Source organism: Drosophila mojavensis, unplaced genomic scaffold, assembly GCF_018153725.1.
Source record: "Drosophila mojavensis isolate 15081-1352.22 unplaced genomic scaffold, ASM1815372v1 contig_36, whole genome shotgun sequence".
NCBI lineage: Eukaryota > Metazoa > Arthropoda > Insecta > Diptera > Drosophilidae > Drosophila > Drosophila mojavensis.
The window spans coordinates 16,798,124-16,815,392 of NW_025318858.1; the positions used below are offsets into that span (position 1 = coordinate 16,798,124).

The 17,269-nt window shown below is 40.8% G+C and overlaps 3 protein-coding genes across 3 annotated transcripts; 2 read left to right on the forward strand and 1 right to left on the reverse strand.

The window, feature by feature from the left end:
* Positions 1-184: 184 nt before the first annotated feature.
* On the forward strand, positions 185-1,818 carry LOC6577023 (polycomb protein esc). The gene is made up of 3 exons (XM_002002963.4): positions 185-522; positions 585-780; positions 840-1,818. Exons 1-3 carry the CDS (start codon positions 242-244, stop codon positions 1,734-1,736), a joined length of 1,374 nt encoding a protein of 457 aa, XP_002002999.1. The 5' UTR covers positions 185-241; the 3' UTR covers positions 1,737-1,818.
* Positions 1,819-2,029: 211 nt separating this feature from the next.
* On the forward strand, positions 2,030-6,020 carry LOC6577024 (U4/U6.U5 tri-snRNP-associated protein 1). Its single transcript, XM_002002964.4, has 6 exons — positions 2,030-2,376; positions 2,714-3,684; positions 3,750-4,297; positions 4,356-5,123; positions 5,181-5,406; positions 5,465-6,020. The coding sequence occupies exons 1-6, from the start codon at positions 2,130-2,132 to the stop codon at positions 5,618-5,620; spliced, it is 2,916 nt and encodes a 971-aa protein (XP_002003000.3). The 5' UTR covers positions 2,030-2,129; the 3' UTR covers positions 5,621-6,020.
* Positions 6,021-6,156: 136 nt separating this feature from the next.
* On the reverse strand, positions 6,157-9,021 carry LOC6577025 (protein-glucosylgalactosylhydroxylysine glucosidase). The gene is made up of 6 exons (XM_002002965.4): positions 8,912-9,021; positions 8,258-8,625; positions 7,481-8,168; positions 6,858-7,367; positions 6,310-6,800; positions 6,157-6,250 (listed from the first exon to the last, which is right to left on the reverse strand). Exons 1-6 carry the CDS (start codon positions 8,998-9,000, stop codon positions 6,201-6,203), a joined length of 2,196 nt encoding a protein of 731 aa, XP_002003001.2. The 5' UTR covers positions 9,001-9,021; the 3' UTR covers positions 6,157-6,200.
* Positions 9,022-17,269: the final 8,248 nt, after the last annotated feature.

Below are 17,269 nucleotides of genomic sequence, written 5' to 3' on the forward strand. Positions count from 1 at the left end.
ACAAACAATTGGCACAATGACGGTGAATCGGTTTATGAAAGTTAAAATTAGTTGTTTGTGAATAAAGATACTAATGCTAATCCATCTTTTTATATTCTCTGGCCACAAATACATATGTATGTATGTTGAGCTGCTGAATGCCAATTGGTATTTTATTTGGACCTTGTTTAGGACTTTTCTCCTAGCAAGGTGGCAACGCTGCGGCAGTGGGAAAAAAGTAAACAATTTGGTGAGTCGTGCAATGACGGAAAATAGTTCTAGCGAAGGTAAAGAGGAACATTTAGTAATTGGAGGAGATGTCATAGCATCCGAAACATCACTTCAAATAACTGACACGTCCCCGGTGGCTATACCCATTGTCGATATCGAGGACACGCACTCCCTGGACTCGGCCAGCGTCTTTAGCTCGACTACAACAACAACAACACGCAGCAAAAGCAAATCCCCTAACACACGAAAACTTAGAAGATTGTGTCGACGGGCGAAGGCGCCAAAAATGGTGCAGCCTTCATATAAATATAGGTGATTTCAGTGCCAGCGTCGGCATTGAAGTTGTTTTATCTACTTGAATATCCCTCTTGCAGCCATCATGTGCGCGAGGATCACAATCATCAAATATTTGGCGTTCAGTTCAATCCCCATCTGGATAGAAGCCAAGCCGTGTTCGCCACTGTGGGTAAAGATCGTGTCTCTATCTATGAATGCGTTAAAAATAATATTGAAGCCGAGTCTTGCGATGCAGACACCATACGTTTACTGCAGGTTTATGCAGATCCGGATGTAAGTTCGTTATAAATATGCATAAATACTTTTTGATTTCATACCCAACTTGTTTGCAGACAGATGAAAGTTTCTACACTTGTGCTTGGTCTTATGATGCTGCAACCGGTGATCCGGTTCTGGCTGCAGCTGGTTATCGTGGCGTAATACGCATTTTCAATATCATCAAGCATCAGTGCGCGAAGAATTATATTGGCCATGGGCATGCGATAAATGAATTGAAATTTCATCCAATTTTACCACAATTGTTGCTCTCGGGCAGCAAGGATCACTCTTTACGCTTGTGGAATATACAAACGGATGTTTGTGTCGCTGTTTTCGGCGGCGTCGAGGGCCATCGGGACGAAGTGCTATCAATTGATTTTGATTTGAGGGGCGATCGCATTATGTCCAGCGGCATGGATCATTCGCTAAAGCTGTGGCGCCTCAATAAGCCCGAAATTAAGGAGGCCATAGAGCTAAGCTCAAGCTTTAATTCCAGCAAAAATACGGCACCATTTCCCACCATAAAGGAGCATTTTCCAGACTTCTCCACTCGAGACATTCATCGCAATTATGTGGACTGCGTTCAGTGGTTTGGTGATTTTATATTTTCCAAGTCGTGTGAGAACTCAATTGTATGCTGGAAGCCGGGTAAGTTGTTTGCACAGCGCCATGAGATCAAGCCACAGGACTCGACAACTGTTCTCCATCATTTCGATTATAAAATGTGCGAGATTTGGTTTGTGCGGTTCGCGTTTAATGCGTGGCAAAAAGTCCTCGCTTTGGGCAATCAGTTGGGTACAACATTTGTCTGGGAGCTGGACTCAAATGATCCGAATTTGACCAAATGCAGCCAACTTGTACATCCCAAATGCACATCAACCATTAGACAAACTTCATTCTCCAAGGATGGATCCATTTTGATTTGTGTATGTGATGATAGCACAGTTTGGCGCTGGGATCGCGTTAATTAAGATATATAACAACTATAATTTATGCATTTCTTAGAAATTAGGTTACATACATATGTATATGTAAAAAATTATATATTAAATATATACGCATGTAATTAAAATAGAAAAATATTGATGTAGACCATTTTTTTCAAATTTGAAAATAGCGCTAATAATATAATGCTGTGCTGCCAGACAGCTGTAGATTTTCATCAATTCTGGTGCTTAGCTAATCAAAAAACACTCGATACCTAATCGATAAGTTACATCGTCGATACATTTTTTTGCAGTATTGCGCATACTCCTTGATGTAGTGTTGAAAAATTCCCGAAGCATAACAAAAAAGAAAAAAGAATACAGCGAAAACGTTTATAAAATTTCTAAAGTTGACAAAAGTAGCAACAAATCGTTAAAATGGGTTCGTCGTCTGGGAAAAAACATAAGAAGGAGAAGAAACACAGCCATCGCTCACGCTCACGCGAACGACAACAACGTGGAACTGATGATGATGTTACTCTGGATCTCACAGACGACTCGACGTCGACGCGCCACAGACACCACAAGCACAAGAAACACAAGGAGCACCGACACAAGCACCATAAGCAAAAGGAGCGTGAGCGACCTAGCGAGGTTATATCCCTGGAGGAGTCGGATTCTGATAGTAAGTAGCGTAGCATTTAGTTGACTGTGCAGCCCCATGGAAGGAGTAACTGCGTGCCCGGCATGCAATATCTAAACACGAAAAGCGATATTATTGGGTTTATTCTATGTGCTATGTGTCACACATTTGCTCTGGGGCTGCACTCTCTGCGATCAGAACTCACTAAAGTTTTGTTGTTCTTTTCTTCTCTTTATTGGTTGCTTTCAGGTATACAGACTGTGAGTGTGAGAAGAGAGGGCAACAAATGCAACGAAGAATTGCAATTTTATTAACAAGCCATTGAGCAGATAAAGATGACTTTGAAGCTGTATTTAAGCTTGTTCACTTTATTTTACAGGTTCCGACTGTGTGGAGGTGCCAATCGAACAAGTTGCAAAGGCAAGAGTACGTGAATCGTCAGCTAAGGAACGAGATGTGCCAACTCGAGAAAGGGAAAGAGAATTGGTACGAGAACGTGATGTATCAGTTCGCGAGGCACCTATTCGCGAGCGAGAACCATCTGCTCGAGAGCGCGAGCAAGCCACTCGAGAGCGGGACACACATGTCCGAGATCGCGAACCGCCAGCTCGGGAGCGTGAGCTATCGACACGAGATCGAGATCATGCAATAACAGCTCCACCACCGCCACAAATATCCAAGCATTTGGACTATGAGCGCGAGCGTCGAAGAGAGCGTGAAATAGAACGTGAGCGAGAATCACGTAAGAGAGCAGTAAAAGAGCGCGAGCGTGGGCGTGGCAACTCTCGATCACAATCACCAACAGCCCCACATCAAGCGCATCGGCAACGTTCACATTCGCCCAAAGGAGAGACGAGCGCTGGTCGTAAACGTGGGAACGAGAACAGGGAACGAGAGCCCGGACGTGAACGAGAACGTGTACGGTCACGTAGTCATTCGCCTATTCCAGAAAGTGGAGCCGGGGATGTTCTTTCCATTGCAGAGACAAACAAGTTGCGTGCTAAGCTCGGCTTGAAGCCACTTGAAGTGGATACGGGGTCGACCAAGCCAAAATCTGCTAGCAGTGACAGTCAACAGGATAGCAAAAGAACTGGCGCCGATAAGGATCTCTCTTCATATAAGGACGAATGGGGCGAATTCCTGCACAAGCCTGCCGATAATATTAAAGAGAAAAAGGAGGCCGAAAAGCTGCGAGAAAAACTTAAGCAACGGAAGGAGAAACGTTTCCTTGAAGAGCGATTGGCACGAATTCGTACACTGGGCGAATCAGATGAGGAAACGGACAATGTGTCCAAATGGGTGGACCGCAACAAGCGTGTTGTTAATGAACGTGAGGAGGCATTGCGTAAGGTAAGTAAACCATGAAATCAATAGCTTACGAACCCAATTGATGCAAATTTTTTTTTCTGGAACAGGCCAAAGAGCTGGAGGAACTTGATGAGGCGTTCGGTGTTGCCGACATAATGGAAGAAGAGAAGAAAAAAGCTCGTCAATTGGCCTATAACGATCGCAATTTGAAGGGTTTGCGTGTTGAGCATGATATGGATGACTTTGGTGAAGGCCGAACCGTAATATTAACTCTCAAGGATCAGGACGTTCTCAATGAGGAGGAAGGTGACACTTTGGTCAATGTCAACATGCTTGACGATGAACGATACAAGAAGAATGTATCCAACAAAAAGCTTAACCCTCTTAGTTATGGCTATAATGTATATGAAGAGCAATATGATGAGCTAGGTAATCCAATTGAACGAGCAATACTCGAGAAATACGATGAGGACATCGAGGGGAAGCCCCAGAAGAGGAAGAACTTCGTCATTGGAGAGAACGTTGAGGAGGAACGTGAGCACAGACGCAAGCTATTGGAGATCAAGACAAAATTAGCTGGCAAGCGCTTGGAAACGTTGGAGGACACGCATTTGAAATTAGCATCCGATACTTTCAGTGTTCAGGAGCTGGCAACGTAAGCTACATTGATTAGGTAGATTAAATAATTTTTATAACTTTTGTTTTCCTTGCAGATTTAAGAAGCCAAAGAAGAAAGTTAAGAAATTGCGGCAAAAACTAAAAGCAGAGGATTTGGAACCAATTGAGGAACCAGGCTCCTCAAATTTGGGCAGTCGTAATAGAAGTCATCGTCATCCTGATGAAGATGTTCCCATGAAAGATGAGACAAAACCACAAATTAAGCTGGAAAATGACGATGATGATTTGGAGCGTGTTCTGTCGAAGGCTCGCAAGCTTAAGCAAAAGGAAAACATCATAAAAAAACCTCTGCCCCTCGACGTAGCGTCCCTTACGCACAACGTTAAGCCTGAGCCTGTGGATGAGACTAGTGCCTCCGGTGAAATTGAGCTTGGCTCCGCCGACAGTAATATTGTGCTCAACGCCACCGCGGAGTTTTGCCGAACGTTGGGTGACATTCCCACCTATGGCATGGCTGGTAATCGTAACGAGGATTCTAATGATATGATGGACTTTGACAGGGACGAGGCTTTGGATGAGCACATGGATACGAATATGGATGAGCCCACGTTAAATCATGGCACATGGAATTCGGTGAATCCCGATGAAGTAATGCAGCCGGCTGATTTGGATAATTTGGGCGACGATATCGAAGAGAGGGCCATATTAGATGAAGAGCCTGATGTGGGTGCTGGTGTGGCAAATGCCCTGCGCTTGGCACTATCTAAGGGCTATTTGGAAAAGGAGGAAAAGAACCGACCAAGTAATACAAAAATGGCGCATCTTCAGGCAAAGAACTACTCCATTGAAGATAAAGCAGCTGGGTAAGTGAATTCAATTGGCATTAATTTAGATATTTTAATGAATGTTCTTTTTACCAGTGAGGATGACAAAATCGGACGTCGGGATCGTTTTCATGCTGGTCCTATTATGGAATTCAAGGATAAAGAAACTTTCAAACCCAATGTCAAACTTGATTATATTGATGACAATGGTCGAATCCTAAACCTCAAAGAGGCTTTCCGCTATTTGTCCCACAAATTCCATGGCAAGGGGCCAGGGAAAAATAAGATTGAGAAGCGTCTCAAAAAAATGGAACAAGATGGCGTAAGTTTTTACTCTGATGATATTAAAGAAAGGCGTTTGAAATATTTTTCCATTACAGCTAATGAAGACAATGAGCTCCACAGACACGCCCTTGTGCACATTAACTATGCTGCAGCAGAAGCAAAAGGAAACTAAGACCCCATATGTGGTGCTTAGTGGTAGCAACAAAACCACCGCTGGCGTTAGCGGCGCCTCAATATCTAAGTTTAAGTAAACCGTTGGACTATTCATTTTCCAACAATGATTACAACCAAATGCAATAGTAACTTCCAAAATCACAACCTAAATGCTTATTGTAGTTGATACACACATAAGTTAGAATTCAGAACCATACAACAAAGCCTCTTAAAAACTCAACTTGCTCCACATTCAATAACTTAAACTTATATTCTTAAACGTAACAAAAAAGCCATAAATATCCTAATTTATTCGAATGATTTCAAATTGAAAACAAAATGTTCCAAAATTGTTTTAAAAAGGAATATATTGCTTAAGAAATTCAAATTTGTTAATATTGTTTAAAAATGTGAGTTCTTATGTTAACCAAACCAAGAGTATATGAATGTTTGGAAACTAACAATTAAAAAAATATCTAATATTTATGGGCAAACACATTTCGTTTTTCTAATATCTGTAGAGGTAATATGAGATAATAACCCATATTCGAAAGTTGAAAAAGATATCATCGTAGATATCTTTGAATATTGTATAAATGAAATCAAAATTGTAATTATATTCACATTACTGTTTCTTAAGATGACAATTTTTATCTAACGTCATTATTATTGTAGTGATTAGTTGATCAAATTGATGTGCATAGTCGGGTCACCTCTATTCAAGGTCACTAAAAGAATATGCAACATTTTAGATAGACTTAAGCTAAAGCAGTGTAAATGAACATACCATTAAAACTGTGGCCCAATGGCGTACGCTGATTCCCCTGAAGAAGTTCAAAGCTCTGATTAGCTTGGCCCGTGCAGATCATATTTGAGACGCTGTGCTGAAAAGTCCAAACACATTTGCTCTGGGCAAATTTGATGTATTTAATCCGGACTTGCTGGACATCGGGCGGCACGTTCGGTGTTGAGAGCTGCAGCTGCGATGTGTCGCCCGCTCGTGCGAAGTCAAGGCCGCCATAGCCAAAGATAAGGGATTGCAGAAAGCCACCAATGCCAGTTAGGAAATTGGCGGAGCCATTGTATCCGATTGGCACTTCGCTCCACACCTTGAACTCCTTGTGTACATAGTTCTGGTAGCCACGGGCAAAGTACTCATGGGCACGCCAATCCTGCTTCGTCAAGAGATAATTGGCCGCAAACATGGACCAGGTCATAGCTGGGCCAGTGGCGCGTGTAACGTTCGCATAATATTGCAAATCATTTAGGTGCGTGGAGCTGCGCAGATTGTGAGGCACGATGAGTTAAGGATAGGCGGACTATGTGCTCATTCACCTGGTGTCGAATTGCAGTGGATATCCGAGCAGTATTGTGTCCGCCTGCTTCACAGTCTCGCCGAGTGTGTAGCCCGAGTGCTGCGGATGATAATCCAGTTGAGCATCGTGTAATATAACCAGCTTATCTCTGAGCTGACGCCACTGCTCGAATGTCTCTGCGCTGCTATTGCTGCACTTACTCCCCGCCCAAACAGCAAAGTCCAGTGCAATTTTGGAGACTGCATTGGTGTAGACATTGTCATTCACATTGCTGTGATCCTCGTCGGGGCCCATGACGTTCAAGAAGTGACAGGTGTCTTCGCAGGCTGAGCGACTGACCAGAAACTCGGCCACATCAGCAGCTATGGGCCAGGCCCGCTGGCATAGCCAGGCGTAATCATTCGTCTGTGCAAAGAACTTCTGCAGGCCAAAGGATATATCTGGCGAGATGTGAATTTCCTGTTGAGCGATCTCCAGGCAGCAGGGATTGATGACCTCAGTGCCAGTGAAGGCGCTCTCCCAGGGAAATCTACAAAAACGGGGATTACCGAGTAAAGCAGGTATACAAACTGGACTTAGTAACGGACTAAATCAGAGTATTAATACTCTTATGGTAACTGAACTCCTATTCAGATAGCCCACCTGGCGCCCCTGTTGCCCATTGTCCGAGCATTATATCTGGCGCCTTCCAGATGATTGTAGCGATAGTCGAGCAGCTGTTTGCTAAACTCATAGTTGAACTGCGTAACTACGGGCAACATCCAAATTTCCGTATCCCAAAAGCTGTGACCCTCGTAGTCGGCGTCCAAATTGCCACGTGCCAAGCCTGTAGGGCTTAATCCATCGTAGGGCTCATTTGCTTGATTGCTGCTCAGCGCTGGCAAGGAGCTGGCCATGTAGAAGATGCCCGCATTGACAATGCGCGACAGCTCTAATGCATCGCCAATGATTTCGATGGAGAACTGTTTATCCCAAAAGTCAGTCCATGCGTCAATGTGTGATTGCAGCATTGCTGCTGGACTCAGCTGGAACATATCCTGCAGCTCTTTCTGGGCAACGGTTTGCTGACGATCCATACAAATGATGATTCGATGGCGCAGTTCCGCCTGTCCCATGGGCCAATCCAGTATACGTGGCTGCTCCAATGGCTCACTGAAGATCACGTAAATTTCATGAGGATTTGGCTGGAATTGCTTAAGCTCCAAAACTTTGGTAACTCCGCGCAGAATGCGGTAATCTTCGAGAACAAAGCTCCCATTGTTGAGCACTTCGAAGTTAAAGGCGTCACTAACTTTGCCTGGATGTTGGCTAAGCTTTAGATACTGAGTGTCTGCGTGGGGTAGATATGCACCAGCAAGAGATCCAATATAGATGATTGAATATATATTGAGTTGTAGGAATTCCTATGCACATACTCACCTAGACTTAATGGAATACTCGTATGTCTGTAGGCTAACAGTTCATAGACCAGCGCTCTATTATAATACCTATGCGGATAAGTGCGTTGCTCGAGTGTCAAGCCCAGAGATGCATAGCTTTTCCTGTATTTGAAGTAGCCGCCACGTAAATCCATCTCATAGCTGATATCAGTATATTCGTTGTTAACTTGACAGCCAGCTGGATCACACAATTCTGCAGTTATATTAATCCAATTGGGTATACGAGCACGCCTACTATTCCCGCCAGCCCCATTGTATACGCCATTCATGAATATGGCATTGCCAAATACCGTATAGCCTAGATGGCCATTCGACAGGCTAGGCATAAAATTAAGATCTGGGGGCAGACTGTGTGGATATACATACATATATATACTAAGCTCTTGAATCTATTATAACAACAATATGAACGACTCAACAAACATCATATTAAATTATTCTTCATGTTTTGGCTAATGGCGGGAATTTGAATGTTAAGTTGATTTTCTGGTTGAAAATAACTTCCAGTGTACCCAGAGATCCGGATATAATTATAAATTCTATGCTTATTATATTCAGACAGGGCAGTAGCTTAATAGCTTCATTGCAAGTGTTTGAGTTCATATTGATTTGTGTAACTAATAAATTTATTTACCTTTGTGTACTTAGAATGTAAGCATCTGGAGTACTTGCAGCGACGCTCTCGATCAAGCAGATAAGGAAGACAAAAGACAAGTTCAACATATTCCGTTCACTCTCATCTAATGTCTGTGGCAGCTCAAGCAATACTGAAATCTATTTAACGAATTCGTATTGATAAGAGTCAAACTCAAAGAGAGTACAATTCGATTTATTTTTGCATCTCATTTTTGGGTTCTCCTATCAGCTGAGATGAGTTTAGTTCAATTTCAATTATTTATTATAAGGGTATTATACAATATTATTATATGATAGGCACAGTAATGAATCAAGTGTTTTCGTATTTCGTTGTAAATGAAGAGCGAATTAAAGGGAGAAAGGGAGAACTTCTCCCAGTCGGGGAGCTGGGAAAATTGCAGTTAATTAGACCAAAGATTAGGCGTGATGCACAGCGAAAGATGTGATCTTGAATGGAGACAATTATGGGAAATCTTCCAATGGCATCAGAAGCCTCTCAAAAGAAAAGTCATTAAACGGTTAACTAACTATCACAGCTGGTTCATCTCAAAAACGTCTTCAGCAACAGTTGCTGGGCTCTGGGGTGGCCTAGGCACCCAGCGAGCACCTGCGTATTTTATGTTCTATAACAATAATATGCTGTTGCTGTTGTTTTTGTAGTATGCATAATTCTTAGTAAGTATTCTTTGCAGCTGGGCTAATTATATGGCATTGTTGTTGTTGGCGTTAATTACGTGAGAATCCACACATGCAACGAAGCTTCGAGACGTGGTAGAGGCAGAAACCATATAGCCATAGATGCTTTCATGTATGTACCATCCAAAATCAAATACTACGACGCCTATGCAATCTTTGCCCCGACAGCCAAGCGTAACCAATAGAACAACATATATGTATGAAGCTATGGCACGAGCAACAGGTACAACTCAGACTTTATACGCGATATGGCCACATGATTTGGTAGCTGAGCAGGGGGTCTGGTAGCAATCGGGAACCCTTACATCTTAACTTATGCTGCTATTGTAGCCCAATTTTAATGACGTTACGCCGTGATAGGTTTTCTGCTCAAGATCCATAAAGAAATGCTCAGGTGTTCGGGCTATATACCAGTAGTTGGCAGGTACAGTCATCGTTGTTGTTGTTGTTGTTGCTGTTGCTTGTCTTTCGCCGCTTTGTGGTGGCTTGGCACGAGATTCGAATCTGGCGCAGATCTATGGGGTCTGTGATCTACCCTTTGTTTTGCGGCTTTGCCTCCCCCCACACACACATACAGCTTGTCTCTTTTTTTGATCCAACTAGCTGTCTCGCTCTGGCAATTCAAAATGCTCATGTTGTTGGTTATATTTGAAGATGCCTATGCAGAGCCTGCCTATCACGATGTCGTAGCTCACCGAAGCGTAACTGAAATATTAAAATATTTGTTTCTCTTTTTATTTGTGTGTGTTTTTTTTTTCTTCTTTTATTTTTGCATTAGTTGTCTAGTCGCCGGCCATTTTGTTGGTGGTTTTGCCGACAGATTTTGTTTTTTTTTTGCAGTGTGTTTTTTTGTGCTTTTTTTTTTTTTGTAACCTGTTGCCCGAAAAGTCGCGTTGAGAAATTTACGCAACGAAGCGTTGCCAATGAGTTTCCGCTTTTGAGGCATTGGGCATGGGCTTAGTCGTCGTCGCCGCACCACGCAACAACACTAACACCAACAACAACAACAACAACCCTGCTACAATCATTTTAACAATGCTTACAATAATAGTCGTAGATGCGAGGGCCGCTTTGCACATTTACGAAAGGCAAAGCGGAAGTTCACTAATTTTTGGAAATAAATAGACTTAAAAAAAATTGATGCTATTAAAATCACACAATATTTGATGAGTTTGCAATTGCAGATAATTATTTGGGAAGGCATAAAGATCATTGTGCTAAAGAAATTTGAATATCTTCAATTATATTCCATAGTTGAGATAATGCATATTTTACTCACAATTGCTGATACTTTTTGGGGATTCTATACTACGCTATTTATTATTAACTGCATAAGCAGCCCTCGCATACAGCAAATTTAGCTCAGGCCTTTGCTTTTTTCGGCTCTGGGTCTCCAAGAGTTTTTCTGCCTAATTTGTGTGTGTGCACCCGAAAATGAAACGCGTGTGAAAATTATGCTTCTTGTATTTTAGATAGTAAATTGTACAATGTAACGATTTTAAACTCTATATATACATATACACAAAGTTGGCAGCAATCACATACATACATATATACTTTTTTTTTTTTTTTTTTTTTGGGAGGCCGGGGGCTCTTGTTCAAGTGTGCTGGGAGCGCGTAACTTTGCCTAATTGTTGTAATTTGCTTAGATATATTTATATTTGTATTTTATTTATTGTTGCAAGATAATTATGATGATTATCTGTAAAAGGGCGTATTTGAATGTTTTTTTTTAGCTTTCTGTTTCTGTTTCTTTTCATTTTTTTTTTTTTTTCAAATTGCAGTAGCCTGGGAACGTATGTAGCTCAAGATCACAGCGCGACCACCAGATAGAGCAAAGCCATCGAAGACACCGCCTAACAGCAGCGCCGGCCGATGCATTTGCAACTCAATTATGAGCGCAGCGGCGGCAGTATCTCCATTTACACATCTGCATGCACTTGACCATTCGTGCAATTCCAGACGATAATTTGCATTATTTTGTGTGCAGTCTGCGCCCAGGTGGCTCTGCCCGCGTCGCCGTCGACTTCGCTAAGCTCACGCGTCGCCTGATCGCGCGAATAACACTATGCAACAGGTCCATTAAATTGGACCGTAAACATCGTAAATATCTATTGTTACTTCTAGAAATAGTGTTAAAATATATTGTAAGCAGATATCAAATAAACTATTATTTCTGGAATTTTTATTTTTTTTTACATATATATTTACTCTGAAGCTTGCGAGTGCCTTTATTTAGGCCTTTGAGCAACACTTTGTTGCTTGGTGTTGGAAGCGCAGTCTTTGATAATACAGCTGCATATGTGCAGCGTCTGTGACCTCTGGCCGGCTGCTCTTCAATTCAATTATAAGCGACAGAATACCCAGAGGTACTCATGTGGCTGCTCGTACTCACATGGCTGCAGATAATTATCAGCATGAGGCGCAGCTTTTCGGGCGATTGATATGTAAATTTGGTTGAACTATTTGAAATGCGTAAGTCATTTGGGAAGCAACCACCGAAATGTGGCAGCCGCGACGCACAGGTGTGACAATGGGCAACGGTTGGATGGCCGCTAATTAAGGCAGGTCCGGGCCAGCAGCAGGAGCGTGGGAAATCGCCCAGCCAGGATATACAGGCAAAGTTCAAGCAACATTTCGTAGTGCGTGTGCTAATCGGCGTATGAGTTATATTATTGCTATTATTGGGGCAAGAACATTAAGGTAGCGGGCATTGCTGTAATTTTACAGCTTCTGCTTGAGTTAATGCCAAAGCTGAGTGCGCCGTCTGAGCGGAACCGCAAACAGTAACCATAGAACAGAACTAAATGCAGCAGATGATGGGTAGCTTCGAGCCGCGCCTGGCTCATAATTTGCTTGACAGTCGCGAGCAGCCGGAGCAGCCGGCGCAGTCAGAGCGTGATTAGCGTTTTCCATGCGGCGGTTTCAATTATTACACCTGTTGCTTGGCTAAGCAGCAGAAACAGCAACGGCAACGGCAACGGCAACGGCAACGACTGCAATGGTAGCTATCTAGCTACCTAGCGACCCCTTGATAGATTGTTGTTGTTTTTATGAATTTTCATAAGATACTTTTGTAGCTACAAAGCGTGCTTCCTGCGACGCAAGCAACCACCAGAAGCATTTGTGGCAAGATGGCGTGGCCTATGCCTTGGAAAATATCAATACCCAGTGGCCAGTGGCCATAGCCAGCTGAGATAAGATCACTATTGGTACCATTCATATCGGCCGCAGAAGCAGTATCCTCATCAATGATTGCTACCAGCCATCAGTACATAAATATTTCTCGCTTCTTCGCACAGATAATCACAGGCTCTTGAGTTACTCGAGCTTGTCAGCAGCAGCAACTGCAACTGCAGCAGCAGAAGCATTTGGTCTTGCCACCATTTAAGGTGTGAGCCTGCACAGACAACAATCCAACAACAATCGATAGCAACAGCAATATTTTCAACCTCAACACGTTTACGCATCAGCAGCAACCAGCAGCAGCAGCCGTTGCCTTTTCAGAATGGAAAATTGATTTGTTTTTTTTTTTTTTTTTTCGTTCAGCTTTTTATTGTTTTTAGAGCGTTTCATATCTCACGTCATCTTCGGATGCAGTTCTTTGCGCAGCTGGATAGTCGATGACGTTAATTGATATTGGCTTATTGGACAATAATAGAGTTGTTACGGCAACTTCATTGAACTGGCTGGAGTGGCGCCATCTAGCGTCAAGTAGACAATTTACTCCACAATGAATTAGTTGACTAAGAAAATATTTTGTACCCGATTTGAAATCATGAAATCTTCATGGAATCTTCTCATACACTCAATGGCATAACGATTGGTCAAAAAATTAATAATTATTTATATTTTATATATACTATTTTTATAAAGCCAATTGGGAAAGAAGTTTACTTAGCATTTGACTAAATTATTAGTTCGCATTAATAAAATGTTTATGCTTAATATAACTTAAACGAATTTGAAATTTAATAAATATAATCTATTGTCCATTGTGTACAATGCAACTTAAGAAATATACGCTTGTTTCTAAAATCCTCTCCACATGAATTCCGCAAATTTATATTTAGCTTATATGATTCGTTTTTTTTTTTATGAGACCTTAACTTATTAGTTAGAGTTTCATATCAATAATAAAGAAAATATATCTCGGATTCTTTTGACTATTTTTAGCAATTTTTGTTTCTTAGTCTAGATCGAGGTAGTTCCTAAATTAAGTGTCACTTATAACTTATATATTAAATAAAGCGCATGTCTCTGTTCACAAAGAGGCTTGCATACTATGGCGTTTGTCTGCACCAGTTTCAGCTGATGTTAATGATTATCTGAGCTCGTAAGAATTTTATAGTTAGTATTTCCAACCAGCCAAATACACTCTTTTCTTCTCTTCTTTCAATGCTGCAAATAATGTGAGCTAAGAATGTGGCTCGAGACTTTTTGCAGTAACTGTACCCAGCTGTTGCATGCTTCGTGTTTAGCACATAGCTTTTCACAATTTTCCATTTGCAGGCAACGGAAAATGTTTTCAAGTGCCGTCGACTGTGTTGAGGCAGCCACCCGTTCAGCCATATTGCATGTTTGAGAGATAAGCGTCTGAATTATTATCATACTCGTAGGGCCCTAGGTAAGTAGCGGACCTCTGTATAAATCGTATGTGGACCTGTTGCTATTTTCGCCTTTGCATTTTCTGCTTCGTTGAGTTTTTCATGTTTCATGCAGGCTTTGACCCGACCAAAGACTTCTTCAAGTGGCAATCGTACATCAGCTTAAAAGGTGGAAAATGATCATTACAATTGTAGCAAACTTAACGCTTTACCAAAACATTTTCAGGTGACACTTTTGGGATATTTGCAAATAAATAATAAGAAAATTATATTCTGCCTTTGTAGACCATTAGGGCAGCCAGCCGTAACGTTGGTCACTAAACTAAAATTTGACATAAGAGTAAATAAAAATAGTAAAAAAATGGAATGCAAATACGAAATACTAGTTGACTTCAGCATACCCTAACAGGCATAAGGTTTAACTATAATTTGGTATATAATGCAGTCAAAGTTTACTTAAACGGAAGTCGAATATGTGACTGACTCCACGTTATTTTTAAAACCAATCAAATAGTCTAATCGATCTAGCTCCACCTGAGCCCTAGAGAGATTTTATACAAACATCTGTTTCCATTAAACTGATTAAAATTTTTTATTTTCAAACACATTCGGTACTCACAATAGAGTCAACAATTTTATATCAATTGAAGGAGATTTCTTTTTAAAAATTGATTAAGATATCGTAAAGTAGCTCTTAAGTTTTAAGTACCATTTGAACCTACGAAATTCATATAAACCCAAGGAAACGAATAGATGACTACTGTTTTATTAGCTACTGTCTTGTTGCACTTATCTTGATGAACATGCCTCCTTTTTATGTGTTACATATTTCGTGGCAATATTATAATACCCCATGTGCAAGTGCATCTGAGAAAAGAAATGGCTGGAACCCATTTAGAGGTCATTGAAAATATTGTTGTTGGTCGTAAAATAATTGTCGGCTCATAGCAGGAACAGAGGAATAGTCGGACAGTCGGACAGTTGGACAGTTGGACAGTTAGTGAGTTGGCAATAGAGCGCGACATATCACATTGGCCCCTTCTGGCTTATGGAGGCAAGAACTGCCCTGTAATTATGATGAGGCCAATAGTACAAACAAGAAACTGACCCTAAACGCAGCGCTTTTGCGGCCCCTAGTAATTAAGAAATCCCCCCTTTTCGTCTTTTTTTTGTTGTTTTCTTTTATATTTATTTTATATTTTGGGTTTTATGTCGGGCAGCGGCAAAAGTTTCACAGAATTCTGTTTTTGATGACTTCACTTAAAAGTCAAAATGGTCATACATGTGGATTATTATTATTATTATTGTTTCTAGTATTTCGGCTTTTTTTTGTTTTTTCTTTTTGAGTACAAAATGCCAGCCGACTTTGTTGGTACTGTTTTCTTTAGCTTGTTCTTGGCCCTTTATTATTTTTTTTTCTTTCGGAGATTGTAGCAGCTACTGCCGTGCTAACTCTACATTAAGAGTAGGCCTGTTTCTTTTTTTGTCTTTTGGGGCTTGCTGGGCGGTCAATTACTTCTGACCTGAGCCGTTGAGCCCCCGTCTCAGCCCAGTTCTTAGGTCTGGTACATCCGTTAGTTTAGCGAGTTTCGGGAAGTGCTGGCAATGATTTTCCTGTTATGGTGAAAGCTCGTTAGTTGTGCATTTGCTGGTAAACAGAACACAGGATTGGGGCACCATCTGCTGTTGTTGCTGTTGCACCATATGTTGCAACTTTCACCCGAAATAAATACTTTGAAATAGCTGCAGCTTTTCCAAAATGCAATTTGCAATTGGTTTTATTTTTTTTCTTTTGCCAATAATTGCAACTAATGCAACAAAACAATAACAAAAGCGACCAACAACAATGAAAGAAACAAAAAACTAAAATTGCACAACTCAGTCGAAAGAAAGAAATCGTCGCGTCGCTTGGGGCTATACTCTGAGTCATGTTATAAGCAGAAACGTATCGTGTTTGTATATATACATATATATCATGTATCTGTATACAAAATTCGATCAAAAAGTGCTGAGATAATAGAAAATGCTTCCGCAGTTGTATATAAACTGGAAATAGATCTTATAAGCAGTATTTAGAAATTTTCCCTATAGATCGGTTTTTTGTAGTTTTGTTGCCGCGTCATTTCCTTATCAAGCCAAGCTGCCAAATGTCACCAGCACCAGCACCCGCGGCATAATTAATTATCCCTTAGTTTCCTTTGCCACCGTACGGATCGGACTACTGTGCGTCGACTGTTTCAAGGTGGGTTTGCAGTATTTACAATTTCTTTTATATGTTCTATTTTTTTTTTTTGTAGGGTCTGCCATGCAGGCGCTGATAGCACACGGCTGTGCACCCCTATAAAGCGAAAGGCAGAGCTATAAAGTATTATCGCATGGCCTACAGTTAGATCATCAAGCGGGGGGTTAGACACTGGCGACAGCACCAGGCACAGGTACATAACATATAACACACAAAAACAACTCATCGTCACGGTTCGATGACAATGGAAAAAAAATAATAGTAAAATTAAAAAAAAAAAAAATACACATGAGCTCCGAATAGAAAATGTGTAGAACTTGGCTACCATGACATTATTAGTACTTGTATATAGTATATATATAAATATATATATTCATGATGAGCAGCAATTGCCTGCTGTCTAACTAAAATGCTGGTTTTACTTCAAATTGTTCACTTTGTCCTAAACTAGCTATTAATACGGCTTACTTAGATTTCCAGCTTGAATACATGTCTGAGACGTACGCTTTTCCTCGAAGTCGATCGAGGAGTTCTTGCAGTTTCTAGAATGTACAGTGAAATAATACTAGAATTTAATATGTAATAATTAATTAATAATTATTTAATTTGGTTAAAGTTGACTTAAATAGAAAATAATAATTTTGTTCAATATATTTTTATGATATTATTTTATTTACTTATATTCATACATATTATGATATTTTTTATTTATTTAAATATTTATTTTGAAATGACAATATTGCTGAATGACTTCTTGCAGTTTCTAGAATTTACAGAAAAATAATAATAGAATTTAATATATAATAATAAA